General features: G+C 38.5%; 1 protein-coding gene across 1 annotated transcript; it reads left to right on the top strand.

Annotated features, from left to right (window-relative positions):
- Positions 1–6,406: 6,406 nt before the first annotated feature.
- Positions 6,407–16,779, top strand: TAF9B (TATA-box binding protein associated factor 9b). The gene is made up of 7 exons (XM_081125760.1): positions 6,407–6,823; positions 7,404–7,485; positions 7,800–7,936; positions 8,019–8,153; positions 8,967–9,042; positions 12,255–12,365; positions 13,242–16,779. Exons 1-7 carry the CDS (start codon positions 6,773–6,775, stop codon positions 13,403–13,405), a joined length of 756 nt encoding a protein of 251 aa, XP_080981886.1. The 5' UTR covers positions 6,407–6,772; the 3' UTR covers positions 13,406–16,779.
- Positions 16,780–16,987: the final 208 nt, after the last annotated feature.

Consider the following 16,987-nt stretch of genomic DNA (forward strand, 5'->3'; position numbering starts at 1 on the left):
AAGGGGAACCCTAGTACACTGCTGGTGGGAATGCAGACTGGTGCAGCCTCTATGGAAAACAGTATGGAGTTTCCTCAAAAAATTAGAAATGGAGCTGCCTTTTGACCCAGTGATTCCACTCCTAGGAATGTATCCTAAGAATCCTGAAACATTGATCAGAAAGAATATATGTACCCCGATGTTCATAGCAGCACAGTTTACAATAGCTAAGATCTGGAAACAGTCCAAGTGCCCTTCAGTAGATGAGTGGATAAAAAAGCTGTGGGACACCTACAGCATGGAATACTACGCAGTTGTATAAAAGGAGGATCACTTATCCTTTGGGACAGCATGGAGGGAACTGGAGAGTCTTATGCTTAGTCAAATAAGCCAGTCAGAGAAAGACAAGTACCACATGATCTCACTCATATATGGAATGTAATAAGCAAAATAACTGATGCACAAAATAAACCCAGAGACATAGAAGCATGGAACAGACTAAGGGATCTCAGAGGGAAGGTGAGGGGGGGAGTGATTGGGGAGAGGTTAATCAAAGAATATATATGCCTTGAAGCATAACGCATGAACACAGACATTGTTATGGGGAAGGCCTGGGAGTGGGGTGGATGCGGTTTGGAATGGATCAATGGGGGAAAAAGAGGGATATCTCTAATACTTTTAACAATAAAGATAAATTTTTAAAAAACATATTTTTTAAAAAAAATAAGGCTCACTTCCAACTGAAGATTGTAAAGGAGCAAGATATGGCTTATATGTCTTTTTATCATTCGATGTATGAGGTCTTTATATATTCTATGTACTTCATCCAACAACAACAGAATATACATTCTTCTCAAGCTCATGTGGCACATCCAGCAAGATAGACCACATTCTGGACCATAAAACACACTTTAACAAGTTTTAAAGAGTTGAAATCATACAATGTATGCTCTCAGACCACAATGGAATAAAACTAGAATTCAATAACAAAAACATAGTTGGAAAATCCCCAAATAGTTAGAGATCGAACATTCTTGTAAATAATGCATGGGTCAAAACTTCTGTGCACTCTCTATAAAATCTCAGAAGAATTTTTTTTGTAAAAAATGACCAGTTGATCTTAAAGTTTTATGGAAATGCAAAAGAACAAAAATAGAAAAAAACAATTTTGAAGAAGAATGAAGTTGAAGGACTCACACTCCCGAATTCAAAACTGACTACAACCTACATTAATTAAGGCACTATGGTACTGGCATAAGGATAGATGTGTAGATAAATAAAACAATAGAGAGAGTCCAAAACTAGACCCTTAACTTTATGGACAATTGATTTTCACAAAGATACCAAGGCAAATCAATAGAGTAAAAATATTTTTCAACAATTGGATATTCACATGCAACAAGATGCAGTTAGACCCTTATCTCACACCGTATATGCCAAATATAGATTTAAATATGAGCTAAAACTATAAAACTTTTATAAGAACATATAGGAGAAAATCTTCAAGACCATGGACTAGGCAAATCCTCCTTAAGTATTTCACCAAATGCACAATCTATTTTAAAAATTGATAAATTAGACTTCCTCAAAACTTTTTAGAAAATGAACTTCAACAGACACCATTAAGAAAAATGAAAACACAAGCCATAGACCAAGAGATATTTGCAAATCTTTAAAGTACTTATGTCCAGAATACATAAAGAACTCTTAAAATATATGATAAAAAAACCAAATGAGCCAATTCAACAATGAGTTAAGAGATGAAGAAGAGACACTTCACCAAAGAGGATACACAGATAGCAAATGCTGATGCCTTCAAAACCAAAGAGCACCAGAGCTCTTTGAACAAGCTGTGTTCATTACTTTTTGTAGCAAGGGATTATGTGTACCATGGGGAACTGTGGGGAGTCACAGTAAGAGGATATTAGAGGGTCTAAGTAGGAAGATATTTACTCTAGGTTGGGTGTTGTCAGAAAGTATGGGCAACTCAATGATTGGGTATCACAATAAATCTTATCTACAGGGAAAGAACACTTACAACAAAGGTAAAGCTGTAATTGGTAAAGAAGTAGTAGTTACTTATGGTATTTGAGTAAGGGAGATATTTGGTATTTTATGGGTCACAGTGACCTTGTTTTTGTCTGTGCTTAGACAAAGTTATGAAGTGGCCTTGTTTTGTCTCACTTTATCATGGTCCCATAGTGACTGCCTGATGGTGTTCCTTGAGATTGTTTATGTCCAACAGGAGAAAAACATGGCCTAGCTATGAGCACCAGGCAAGCTTCTAACAACACTGAGGCCTAACTGTATCAAACCAGTTCCTGGATGTCAGAGAATGCTTTTATGTTGTTGTTGGTGGTGGTTCCTTCATTCCCCCTTTTGTCCAAGGACAGAGGACATCAGATCACAGAACTTAAATCCATGATAACAGGATTTTCACCAACTGTTGATCGAGATAAGAAGAGTATCAATTAGAGATTCCAAGATGGAGGCAGATTTAGTGGAATCTACACTGACACTCTCCCAAGACCAAACTGGAATTACAACTAAACATAGAAAAACCATCCTGAATAACCAACTGCAACTGAAGACTAGCTAGAGAGCACCCTCATAACCAAGGAGGAAAAGTAGAGACCACATAGAGACCAGAAGGAAGTGGGACTTGTGGAGGCCCGAGAGGGCTGGTTTGGTGCCCATAGGCAGCAGCTGGAGTTCCGGAGGGCTATCTCAGCTGTGTGTTTGTCGGGGCAGGGGGGTTCCCACTGAGAACTCTGGGGCTTAAACCCCAAGCAGGACTTCCAAGCCCAGAGCACCAGAACTGAGAAAGGTGCCCACATAACATCTAGCTGTGAAAAGCAGTGAGGTTTCTGTTTACCAGTTAGAGATGGCTGGAATTGCAGGCACCCACTTAAAGGACTAATGCACAAAGATTCATGTGCAGTCACTCACCTTGGGCTCTAGTAGAGAAGGGCAGAGTGGACTAGAGCAGTTGTGAGGAGAATCCAGGGTTGCGGGCTCTGGAGAGAAAGCTCAGAGGGCCTCCATCAGGACTCCTCTGCTGAGCCATTCCCTCATAAGGCAAAGGACATCTTTCTCAGGCAGACATTTATTATCCAGGCAATTTTTGCCTTGTGTGGAAGTAATTGCCCCACCCTGTTGGAAAACCTCTCGCGCCAGGCCCCATCTTGTGGAGTTTCTATAACCTGAGGCTCATTAAGAGACTGTGAATAACAATCAGCCTCTGGACACTTTGAGTCTTTGCCTGATTTGCTTCTGGACCCTGGACTTAGAAAAGCAGACCTTGGTGCACTTCTTTGTCCTTTCCAAACACACCCAGCCCCAGCAGAGGGAGCCTCAGGATATGGATTGTGGAAAGCTTCAAACAGGGTACCCAAGGCCAGTCACAAACAGCATCTGATATTGGCTTGCACCAAAACCATCCAAAAGACTGGGAGTCCTAGCAGATCTAACTAATACATAGAAACAACCCCAAACAGGCAGCAAAAATGAGGAGACCAAAAAAAAGCCCCAAATGAAAGAACAAGAGAATTCTCAAGAAGAAAAGATAAATGAAATGGAGATAAGCAATCTATCAGATACAGAGTTCAGAATACTGACCATAAGGATTCTCAATAGCATGAGAAAAGAAATGGAAACTATGTAGGAAATTAAGAATCACATAGTAGAAATAAAAAAATACATTGGACTAAACAGAAGATTGAGGAAGCTGAGGATCAAGTCAGCAAATTAGAAGGCAGGGTAAGAAAAAATCACTCAGAGACTCAAAAACAATTTAAAAACAGTAGGACAGTTTAAGGGAGCTGTAGGACAAGATGAAACATAACAATATTTGCATCATAGGAGTGCCAGAAGATGTAGAAAGTAACCAAGGGATGGTGAACCTGTTTGAATAAATAATGGTAGAAAACTTCCCTAACCTGGTGAAGGGGAAAGACACACAAGCTCAGGAGGCACAGAGAGTCCCGAGCAAGAAGATCCCAAAGAGGCCCATGCCCAGACACATCATCATTAAAATGCCAAAAATTCAAGACAAAGAGAGAATCTTAAAGGCAGCAAGAGAAAAGCAATCTGTTACATACAGAGGAGCTGTCATACAAAACAAAACAAAACAAACTTCTGGGGGGCTTTAAGAAAGAGATCGGCAGCAATACAGACATAGTAAGGAACTTTAACACCCCACTGACTTCACTGGATAGATCTTCCAGACAAAAAGTCAATAAGGAAACAGTGACTCTAAATGACACACTAGATCAGATGGATTTAACAGACATTTACAGACCATTTTACCCCAAAGCTGCAGAATATGCATTCTCCTCAAGTGTGCATGGGACATTCTCAAAGATAGACCACAGGTTAGGACACAAAACAAGTCTCTACAATCTACAAGTTCAAGAAGACTGAAATCATATCAACCATCTTCTTGGACATTTACACCATGGAATACTACACAGCTGTAAAAAAGAAGGATCCCTTACCCTTCGAGACAGCATCGTGAGACCTGGAGAGTATTATGCTAAGCGAAATAAGCCAGTCAGAGAAAGACAAGTATCACATGATCTTACTCATATGTGGAATCTAATGAACAAAATAAACCGATGAACAAAATAGATCCAGAGACATAGAAGCATGGAACAGACTGACGAATCTCAGAGGGGAGGCTGGGGTGGGTGGGGAGAGATTAATCTCAGAACTGATAATGCATATATGCATAACTCGTGGACGCAGACAATAGTGTGGTGAAGGCCTGGAGGGGGGTTGCCAGGTGGAGGGGATCAATGGGGGGAAAAAAGATACATCTGTAATACTTTCAACAATAAAGATAAATTAAAACATTGAAAAAGATTTAAAATAAATTGCTAGGACAGAGAACAGAAATATGAAAAAATGTTATATTTTCTCACACATATTATTTAATTAGTCCTGAAATTAAATATTACTAATCGCGGACTGTTAACTAGTGCTATTATTTGTTTAAATAATAGCATGTATATAACAGAAAAGTAAATAATACAGAAAAACTATTTGAAATGAAATTCTATTTTTATATTGTTATATTAAAGGAATAACACACATGTGTACAATTATTTATTATATAATATGGGTCTTTCATCTAATATAGCTGTATATTGGGTTGCTCTCTAGAAGTTGGTCATCTCAATGGTTTAGTACCATTTGGGCGGGGGAACAATATATAAAGATAATATTTGTAATTTACATAGGCAAGAAACTGGTATACCCTGTTGCCTTTTGTGAAATACCATGTTCATTTTATGAAAGGAGTGGCTGGACCAAGCCAGAAGTTTTCTTTTTCTTGTTTTTTAATAGGTATTTTTAAAATTGTGTACCCTGTGCATATATTACCTATTCAAATGGGAGAAAATTAGTATTAGTCTTACATAGAGGTTGCCTGAGGTGAGCTGGGAAAGGCGCTTGCAGAGCACAGGTATAAAGGCTCCCACTGGAAACAATGTGCTAAGGCTATAAGGTTCTTGGGGAACTTGCCCAAAGTTCAAAATGGATGCCTGGTGGATGGCCAATTCAGGCAAGTCTAATGAGCTCCTGCCAAAAACTGAAGGGCCTGCTAAGCCCCAGAAGTCAGTATGAATTTTTGTGTGTGAGGAAAGCCATTGGAGGGTTTTAAGGAAAGTAATAGAATTATTTCATGTGGAGAATGGGGGGGGCGGGGCGGCGCACAATTTGGAGGACATGTTTTTGTAGTCTTGGTGGGGAAGCTGTTGGCTCGGATTGTTGTCATGGTAACAGTGGATGTAGATACGGAGACACTGCTGGACTTTGGGGATTCCCCTGACAGCACTTGCTGCTAGATTGAATGTGAATTGTGGGGGAAAGAACATAGCATGGCTGGCTGCTGGGTCAGAGTGCGTTTTCCTGGGATGGCGCACTCGAGGGCATTGGTGAGTTGTGGAGGAGTAAGAAAGAATTCTCTTTGGAACACTTTAAGCCAGAGACAGTTAACTGATGCAGACTTTTCTTAAGTCAGGCTGTTCCGTGGAGAGTGGGGTGTGGAGGGCCCTGGGTGGGCCTCAGCGGGGACGGAGAAAAGTATTCAAGGCCAAGGAGCAAGGCTGGAGGGGCTCCAGTGGCATCCTGCAGGCGGTCAAAGGCTTTAGCTTCTCATCAGTATAAAATGGGCAACCATGACAGGGCTTTAAGTGTGACCAGAGCTGACCAAAGGCCTGTTGTGGGGAGAACGGTCTATAGAGCTGCCAGATTTAGCAAATAAAAACACAGAACGCCGTGTTGAATTTGAATGTCACATCATGAACACATAATTTTGTATAAGTATAGCCCGAGTAATATTTGGGATATACTTATGCTAAAAATGTAGTTGTTGATCTGATATTCAAATTTAACTGGTGTTTTGCTTTTGACCTGGCAACCCTACCACAGGGGTAGGAGGCGGGGCCCCTGCAGGGATTCCAGGGAAACCGGAGGGGCCAAAGTGGCAGCAGGGGAGGTGTGAGGAGAGGCCCCAGAAAACACAAGAGTGGCCCTCTTGGTGCACTAGTGCAGAGAACACTGGGAGGAGGAGCTTCTCGGCTCTTCCAAGAGTTGCTCCTCGAGGAACTTTTACCGGCACCTTCCGAGCCTACCGGCTCCGCATTATCCTCTTCGGGGAGGGGGAGCAGCTGGGAAGAGGCGGCCTGCAGGGCACCGCGGTAACCCCGCCTTCCGCACCCCGCAGGGGTGGAGCCTGAGCGGGGATCTTGCGAGCGGCCTCCTCTCTCCGGATGACGAGTGGCCGGAGAACATGGAGTCGGGCAAGATGGCGCCTCCCAAGAACGCTCCGAGAGACGCCTTGGTGAGTGCGAAGGATGAGAGGCGGGGCGCAAAGCTCGGCGCGGCCAGGAGCCTGGGACGCAGGCCCGGGCGTAGGGCCTGAGAATGGTCTCCGTGCTGGCTTCGGCCCAACCTGTGCGGCCCGGAAGGAGTGGGATGGGGGTGTCTGGCTCCGGGGCGCGCTCCTGCCATCCCAGCAGCCCCGCTTTGTCTCCCGGAGCTCGGGTCCCCGCCGCCTCGTCGTCTCGCCGGGTCTGGGAGCCCTGCCTCGCGCGGCCAGAGTTCTGAGGCTAGCCAGCTGCCCTGTGGCCGCATCCGAAAATGACAGCCAGCTGTAGCCACCCTGCCTCCGCTGGGAAAACCAACCCAGGCCTTTTTTTTTCTCTCTTTGCCCCCACCCCCCGCCCAAAAAACTAAAAGTTTTCAGCAAAGAGGGTACAACAGCATTTGGTGTGTTCCTGACACTCACCTGTGAAGAAAAGTACAAGTTTGGAGCCCAGAGAACGTGGACCTTGTATCATAAATATAAATGCCACTTTGGGTCCGGTCTTGATTTCTAATACCTAGGTCATGCATCTGGCGTTTTTTATTTGAATCCACAGGTGATGGCACAGATCCTGAAGGACATGGGAATTACGGAGTACGAACCAAGGGTTATAAACCAAATGTTGGAATTTGCTTTCCGTAAGTTAACAAAATACCAAAAATTTGCCTAATTTGTGAATTTGAAAAGACCGTTTTATTGTAAAGGCATTTTCAAATAAATTAACAGTTAACATCATAGAATTCAGCCTAAAGCAGTAAAAAGGAGCTCAAGATAAGGGGAAATAGTATTAGTACTGTGATATATTTAAATTGATCTCATATATATGGAACGATTCAATATTAAAAACAAAATGCATAAACTTTCTAAAAATTAATGGAATCTTCCATTAAGAAGAGTGGCCATAAATATTAAACAATTTTCATATGTTTAAGAAAATGTTTTGTTCTTAAAGGATATGTGACTACAATTCTGGATGATGCAAAAATTTATTCGAGCCATGCTAAGAAACCTAATGTTGATGCAGATGATGTGAGACTGGCAATTCAGTGTCGCGCTGATCAATCTTTTACCTCTCCTCCCCCGAGAGATGTGAGCAAACTTTTATTTAAAGTTCATTTTACTGATAATTTTTTCATTGTAATTATAATAAGGATTTTTTTTTTTTTTTAAGTTTTTACTGGATATCGCAAGGCAGAAAAATCAAACCCCTTTACCTCTGATTAAGCCATATGCAGGACCCAGACTGCCACCTGACAGATACTGCTTAACATCTCCAAACTATAGGCTGAAGTCCTTAATTAAAAAGGTAAAAAATTTTGGGTCTATTTAGCTTTTTAAAAAGTTAAGATGTTTTAGGGGAAATTGTAAAAAGCAAGTGCCAGCAAATAGTGGAGTAGATTAAAAACTAAGATAATTTAATTTACTAGGATTTTTTAAAAATTTACTGCTTTGAAAATACCTGCATGTCTGCAGTTAGCCTCTATGTTAAAAGACAAACTGTAAGATCTAAGATTTTTAGAGCTAAAAGGAGCTTCAGTGTTCATCTAACCCAACACTTATTTTTTCACATCAGTAAAGTGAGCCTAAACTTATCTATGGAGTTAATAGCAAAGCTAGGACTGATACTCAGGTCTCCTAATTCCCAATCCTTCCACTATACCATAGTTTTTTAGTGAAGCCCAATAATACACTGTCAAGAATTGGACTTGCTTTCTGAAATATGACCTAAGGCTCCCTCACCACTGAAAAAGTTCTCTTCACATTGGGCTGCTTTCGATGTCTGAAATTCCACTATAAGAGAGTTTATTTTGGGGGGTTTAGACATTGACTAGTTAAGATAAGATTAAAAATTATAAAGAAGTTAGCTGTTATCCCCAAATAAGACTACCTTAAACCAAATACTATATAGAATTATATGTATGTATATACATATATACTCATATCCATTTATGAAAACCCTAGTTTTAATGTTAGATTTAGAACACTAATAGAACAAAAACAAGACATTCTTGCCATGGATTATCCATTAATAATTCACATCAACAACATTAATATCATTCCTGGTAGGTTTAGGTGTCAAATGTGAACAACATTAAAACTAATTTGTTAAATCCCTTAGGGACCTAACCAAGGAAGACTAATTCCACGGTTAAGTGTTGGTGCTGTTAGTAGCAGACCTACCACTCCTACTATAGGTAAGTGAGAAAGGGAAATGCCTTTTCTGGATGGTAAAGAAGAAGTGCTTCAGCACTTGATTTTGAACTATAATCCAAGTCAAAAGGTGAGTCAGAAATTCCCTTATGTGTTGCCATCATTATATTTACTCATCCTCTAGTAAAGCTATAGATATATATTTTATCAGGTTTCAAAATGAGAAAGGAACAAGGAATATCTGATCCCAAATGAGTATAAATTTGGACATTACCCAACCTTGTTGTTGGTATAAACTATAATACCAAAAACTGGAGTTTAAGTTGTGTTCTTTCTGCCTTCTATACAAATGAAGTTGCCAAACATACTCATGGCAGTAGCCAACTTACTATCAGAAAGGAAAGAAATTTCCAAATAAATTGGCAACAGAATTCAGTCAAACGAAAATTTAAAAATGTATAAAATGTTTAAGAATATCAAAGGAAAAAAATCATTGTTTTTAATACTAACGTTTTCAAAAGTAGTATTCAGTGACCCCTTCATCTGTGCCTGTCCCTCATTCTTTGAACATTTCTTGCTTTCTGGCACAGGATGTTCCAAGCTCATCTTATATTTCTACCTCGGTCCTAGAATCAGTCATTTCTCCAAAGAGCTCTGGTTCCTTTTGGTGGAGAGTGGTATTTAGAAACCATTATTTGTATCTTTTTAATGTCATTGTTTAGGTAATAAGGAAATATATAAATAATGGTTTTAGATTTCCTGATTTTTTTGTCCTAAATTCTTGCTGGATTTCTTTCATAGTCAAACTATTTTCAGAAAAAAATTCCCTTCTCCTTGATCAGTATTGTTTTTTGGCTCTTATTGCTTATAACTTGAATCCTATAGATGTCATATAGCTCTAGTATAAGCACCATTTGAATTTTGAGATTTATAGATAATCTCTTCATATTCTCAGGATGTAAATTTACATTTCAGCATTTTCAAACCAGCCTGGTATAGTATTTCTCTTTTTTTCTTTTTTTTTTCTTTTTTTTTATATATCTTTATTGATTTCAGAGAGAGGAAAGGAGAGAGAGAGAGAGATAGAAACATCAATGGTGAGAGAGTCATTGATCGAGCCCGCAACCCGGGCATGTGCCCTGACCGGGAATCGAACCCCGATCGCCTGGATCCTGGGTTGACGCTCAACCGCTGAGCCACGCCCGGCCGGGCATGTATTTCTTGTACACTTCTAACTAACTTCATGTGACCTCTGTGGACAGAAATTTGCATATATAATTTGTGTAACTCTTTGGTCAATACTGTTTATCTGTGGATTCATATTAAGTGAATACCATTTTTTTTAAGTCTAGGCTGTGGTAATCCATTACATGTGTTCTTGGCAAGTTAACCAATTTTAGTTATCAGTTGTGATTTTTATTTCTAGTAAGATCACTTCTCAGCCTTTTTGCTAAGATCAGTAGTGTAGTATTCCTAGTTAGACATTTATTGTACACGTTTTACATATTTTTAAAATCTATAGTTGAGGAAGCTGCTAAAAACTATTAAAGGTACAAGTTTTGCCCAGCCAGTGTGGCTCAGCTGTTTGAGCTTTGTCCTGGTCAGGGCACATGCCTGGGTTATGGGCTCAATCCCCAGTAGGGGATGTCAGGAGGCAGCTAATTGATGTTTTTCTCTCATTGATGTTTCTACCTCTCCCTTCCTCTCTCTGAAATCAGTAAAAACATATTTTAAAATAGAAGTTGCAAGTTTTTAACTTGAAAATTTTTTCAATGAATTTTATAGTGCCTAAGACCTAAGCAACTACTGTGTTGAATTTTAAAGCCTAAACTCCATACTTAGTTAAATGTTAACAATTCCTTATAGTAATGGCCAAGAAAACACCTACCTACTGTGAATTTTCTTGGCAAAATAAAACTTATATTGATTGCTTCATTAAGCTTCATCAGATTCTTTGGACCACTCCTTACTACATGAGAAAACTTGCCTAGGGATGAAGATACAAAGTTCTCACTTCCTGTGTTTGTGAGACAAAGCACTAGGACCCAGGTTTCTGGGTACTTTTGGGCTTTCTTCCCCCATTAAGGCTTTCTTTTCCTTTGTCCCTGGAGATGACAGTTGTAGTTTTTTTTCAATAACTCTATCCCTGGGCAGACTGCAAGTTCCAGGGGAAAGGGATATATGGAAAACCTTTGCATCCCCAAAGGAAAAACTAGAAACATACATGTTTCCAAAAATGCATTTTTTAAGAGAGTTGTGACATCAGTATACATGCTGGGTCTTTGAGTCTTGCAAAATTCATTCATTAAGCAAACATTTGTTGAGTGCCTGTTAGGAGCAAGGCACAAAAACCATGTGCTCACAAGGATAAAAAAGGTTAGCCGAGGCTTGCAATTTAGGGAACAATATAAGACACTAATAATAAGGCTCCTATAACATTAAGGGAATTTCAGAGACAGGCAATGACTTCTGAACAAATAAAAAAATTTATAAAATGGGGTGGTATTTGAATTTTACCTTGGATTATAAGGGTTGAATTAAAATGAGGGGTGTTGGACAAGGTTATCTCCAAGATCCCTTTCTACTTAAAAAATATATCTGGATATAGAAAAAATATTTTTGTGCCTACCTGGGGACCCCAAGGGGTATATTTGATAGGCTTCTGTTAGATGCATGTTGATTTAGCTTCATGGGCACAGTAGACATCTTCTAATTCTCAGCAAGTGACAAAAATTAAAAGTGCCACATAGGGTAATTAATAGAAAACATAGGTTTTTATTCTGCTAGCTTATTTTAATGCTCAACTTTATGACTTCCTTTCACTAAAATGCAGTGCCAGTCACTGTTTGAAGAGCTTTTCATGGATTATTTTAACTCTCACAAGAATCCTTTTAAATGGGTACTGTGGTCCCCATCTGACAGATGAGAAAAGAGAGGTACAAAAAGATTAAGTAACTTGCCCAAGGACACTCAGCTAGTAGGCGATAAAAGCCTGATTTCAAACACAAGCAGGTAGGCTCCAGAGCCTACATTCTTTACCACTGCACTTTCCTGAAATTTTAGCATCTAATTCTAAACGATTGAGCTTGTAAACACTTTTGAAGTTACTTCACTCTTATTTCTAATGAGTTTTTCTTACCTTTTATTACTTCCCTGTGCTTTGAAGTTAGTTTCTCGTAAGCTAAGGAGGGCAGAAGATGAACCTGTATAATAAGTCATCTAACTAACATGGTCTGTTTGTTAATTACAACTACAGCAACCCCACAAACAGTGTCTGTCACAAATAAAGTTGCACCTCCAGTGTCAGTGGCAAGCCAAAGATTTACGGTGCAGATTCCACCTTCTCAGTCCACATCTGTCAAACCAGGTAATATCATTGGCAGGGGTAGTGTAAGTGGTTCTTTTAAAATATATTTTCTGAATTTTAAAATTTCTGAATAATTTGTGAGTATAGAACAGTGTGTGTTCATATAGCAAGAGTTAAATTGTTTTACTATCATAACAAGAAGGTGGCAGTAATGCTGCAAATCTTTAGAGGGGTCTATGAGCCTACTAAAATTATGTGAAATTTAAAAGATATGTAACATTTGGGGGTTAGGGAGAGTATTCACTGTGATCATCAGTTTCACAAAAACACTGTAAACTAAAATAAGTTAGGGCCCACAAATCTAAGCCATCTTCAGGGGAAAGCACTTGGGGTTAAAGCTCAAGAAAATAATACAAATTAGTGTACATCAAAAGAAAGTGCCTTTACTTCATGGAAGGAGACATATAAAGTAGAAATAATATAAGTAGAATTCTGTTATAGTATAGTTTATTAATGCACATGTTTAAATTCACATCTTAAACTTAACCACACACAGTAAACTATTTATGTAAAATATTGGCCTATAAGGGAAGCAGGATTCCTTACCTTGAACATATATATGCCTTTGGTGTTTACCATGATGAATCCAGTGTGTTGCTTCCCATGACTAAGTACTAAGTAAAATTTTAGGTAGTTAAAAGTTAAAAAAAATAATAACAGAACTCCTTTAACCTTATACTAGATACTAATTTAAGTATTTAAAATTTAATTCAACTTTTAATGCAGTGTAATTACTTGAGTTTCTTCTATGATGTAGTTGTACTTCATGCTACTGAAATTATTCGAATTACACTTAACTCTGTTGAATACTTTTTACCATATGTTTCTGACCCTGGGTAATTCATAGTTTGGGGGTGTTTTCTCCTCTGTTTACAGTTCCTGCAACAACTGCAGTTCAAAATGTTCTGATTAATCCTTCAGTGATTGGACCCAAAAATATTCTCATTACCGCTAACATGGTTTCATCGCAGACCACGGCCAGTGAATCAAACCCATTGAAGAGAAAACATGAAGATGATGATGACAATGATACTATGTAAGGAAGATAGCCTAAATGCATTTCAGACACATAGATGGTTTTGAGCCCAATATACTGAACTAGAACATTCTAGATCTCAAGTTTTATCTTAGAAAACTTAAAGGTAGCTGCAATATTTTTCATATTCATGTAAACTGTTAGATTTCTTAAGTAAAGCTGCCAATGTTTTTTTCATTAGGCTTCAAGTAGAAAAAGTTAAGCACTTGTTTAATAGTTTCACTAATGTTGAGTCCTACTATGGCAATTCTGTTTTTGGAAGCTGTTTTCTGCCATGTGTCACTGACAACAGCACTTACATTTCAGTTTATGCAGCCTGATCGGTGAACTAATCTTTAACAGCATAATTTCTAATCTATATTCAAGTACTACTTTCTTTTGTGAGGTAAAATAGTCACTTTTATTGTCACCAGCTTTTACAAACAATTCTCTCAATTTAGTAAACATTTTGGAGAGAGTGGATTTAGGATTCTACATCCAGTTTTGAATGTATTTAAGTTGTTTCTTGGTGTTCCCTAATCTCCTACCTCTTCAAACCCCGTTTCTAGATCCCATTTGTTTTCTGCACCATCTCCCCATAGGCTTAAGTTTCTCCCCATTGCTCTCAAATTTAAAAGGCTGAAACTGGAATTTAAAAAAAAAAACACATTCCTGATAATACAGCTTAGTGCATTTTCATATTTTTAAAACCTATTTTATATGCCTTCTGTTCTACAGTTCACTTTAACCTGAATGTGTGCATTTGCTGATTCTCTCCATACCAGAGCAGTTGAGTTGTATCCCTTGCCTTTTATGCCCATTGAGCTTTACTCGCTTTTTGATAGGTAGTTTTGACTCAGTTACATTCAGTTTCAGTCTTATATTCCAAGTTGATAACTCCACCATGTTTCACATTTCTCAATTTAACATAGGTGATGCTATAGCTTAAAATTTGCCTTGATAAGAATATTTACACTGGACCTAGGCAAAACCACTGAAGAGCAAGTGTTTCTTCCTTTTTACCACATGCTTTGATCACTACTGCTTGAACCTTCCTCCTATTGGCATAATTCAGATCATTTTTCTAGTTTGTTGCTGAGGATGTCATACTTAATATGGGATCACACCTCAAAGTTATCTAATGGTTTTCCTTCCTCTAGAAGGCCAACAACAAAAACAAATTAGTGTGATGTGAATTGCACTTGGATACACTCTGCATAGATTCCCCAGTAATGTTACTGAACGCCTTTTCCTTTTTTCCATTTATACACATCTAAACACCCTATTGGGAAAGAGTGCAAAGCTTTCAAAAATATAAACAGGTTTGTGCAGTTTCTGTATAAGCAAATTCGACGTATTCATCTTAAGAGTACTTTTGCAGAATTTTCTGAAGTGAATTTTCAATTTGAGGATTTTCAAAATTTAAAATACAAGTAAGTTTCATCTGAGAGAAATAGTCCAGTAATAGGGAAGAAATGTCTCATCATATTTTGAGTGGTTTTGGATATTAGGAAAAGGTGGTATCAAACTTATAAAAACAGATCTGATCAACACCATAGGAGAGAAAAGTTCATTATATGTAGCATAGGATATCATTACTTGAATGTTCTCAGGGAGGCAGCATGTCAAAAGGCCTAGGTTCTAAACCTAGCTCCGTCATTTACCAACTGTGTGACCTTACTTCACCTCTGAGCCTTGTTCTCACTAGTAATAGGAAAGTAACACCAACCCTGCCTACCTCACAGGGATGTTGTGAGGGTTTAATTGGTATATGTGAAAGTTCTTTCAAAATTGTATAATGCTATATAACTAAGGAATTGTTAATGTATTTGTTCCAAGATTATTAATTAAAAAATTGACTGTATCATTTATCTTTCCTTTGAGCATCATCCTGTAAACCAAAGGGTTGTGGGTTCAATTCCCAGTCAGGGCACATACCCAGGTTGTGGGTTTGATCCCTGGTCGGGCTTGTGCGGGAGGCAACTGATTGATGTTTCTCTCTTACATCAGTGTTTCTCTTTCTCTCTCTCCCTCCCTCTCTCTCTAAAATTGACAAAGGCATATCCTTGGGTAAGGATTAAAAAAAAGAGAGATTCAGGAAAGATGAACAAGGCCCAGTAATCCTGAGGTCCAAAAAGCAATTAAGATTTGTTTAATGGATGAATTAATTTTAAATCAGGGAATTGCTTTTATTTAGAATCAGCATATGACTCACAGTGAAGCAAAATAAAGAATAGAGGTTTAAATGTTAAAAACATAACATGCTTTCTCTCTGGTGGGAATTTGTACATGTCACTGAGTGTTCATTCACTTACTGGGATTGCTCTTTCAGATGAAGACCACTTTATCTTTCCTAACTATCTCCAGCTAATCTAGCTTCAAGAATGTCTTAAGGCAACTGTTGTCCTCCAGCTTCTAGGTGGAATTTTTAAAAAGATGTACTGATGGTAATTGGGGTGAGGACATTATTGTCCCAAGTTGTCTCTTTTACAAGTAGGAAACAAGTGCCTTTTATCTGAGCATAAATATAGAAATACAGCCAGCGCATGAAAGAATGGAAGATATAATGCACACTGATTTAAGGAGTCCAGAGTGAAGGGAAGTAAGTACTCAGGAGGTAAGGAAGAAATCACTAATCAGAACAGCAGGTACAAATTCGTGTGTATAATATGCCACCATAGATATTTAACCTTTAAAAGACGGCATTTAAAAGACAGCATCATACAAACTCCATATATTTTCCAGGATCAACTGTACAAATAATGGTTTCTTTCCTTTTGCCTGTAAAAAAGAACGTATATGCTTAGGTTTCTGAGTATTTAATACATTTATATGTATATACACACATGGATATGCTTTTTATATGTATTACGTAGCTCCAGATTGAAGGAAGCTGGTCTTAGAGTAGTTGTTCCTAAGAGGGCAAACTGGCAGCTAGGGAACTGAATAGAAAAGCCTTCTCATCCTGTACCTCTTTTTGACCTTTTTATCATGTGCCACAGGGAAGGTTTGAGCATAAAAAAGGAAAAGAAGGGAAGCAGAAAACACTGAGCCAAAGAAGAGATTGAATTAGTTTATGACAAAGTATAATTTTTTCTGTATACAGGCATGCATATATTGTCTAGGGGTTGAAAGTGAATTTGCTACACTTAAGCCTAAACATTTTCCATGTTTTATCAGTAATTCCTAATTCTATACTAAATCAGGAAGCACAGCCTTGCACTACCCTAGTTTATATGCTTATAAATTGTACTCAATAGGTTGTAAACTCCTTCAGGACATAAATGCTATCTTATATTCCCTCCACTATGTCCTAAGCATAAAGCAGGCACTCAAATATTTGTGTTTCCCCCTTCATATTCTCGACTAATGACTCAAATAAATGGGGAAAAACCCTGGAATCAGAGTGTAGTAGAAAGTACTTAAAAGACACATGATGGATGGATGGATGGATGGATGGATGGATGGATGGATGGATGGATGGATGGATGGGTTTATGGGTGTTTACAATTTTTTCAATTCCTCTATACCTTTGAAATAAAATATTGGGGGAAAGGTAATCAGAAAGGGGGGGGGGGGGTCATCAGTATGCTAATATTCTGGCCCA

This window comes from Miniopterus schreibersii (assembly GCF_964146895.1).
Source record: "Miniopterus schreibersii genome assembly, chromosome: X".
In the NCBI taxonomy this organism is placed as follows: domain Eukaryota; kingdom Metazoa; phylum Chordata; class Mammalia; order Chiroptera; family Miniopteridae; genus Miniopterus; species Miniopterus schreibersii.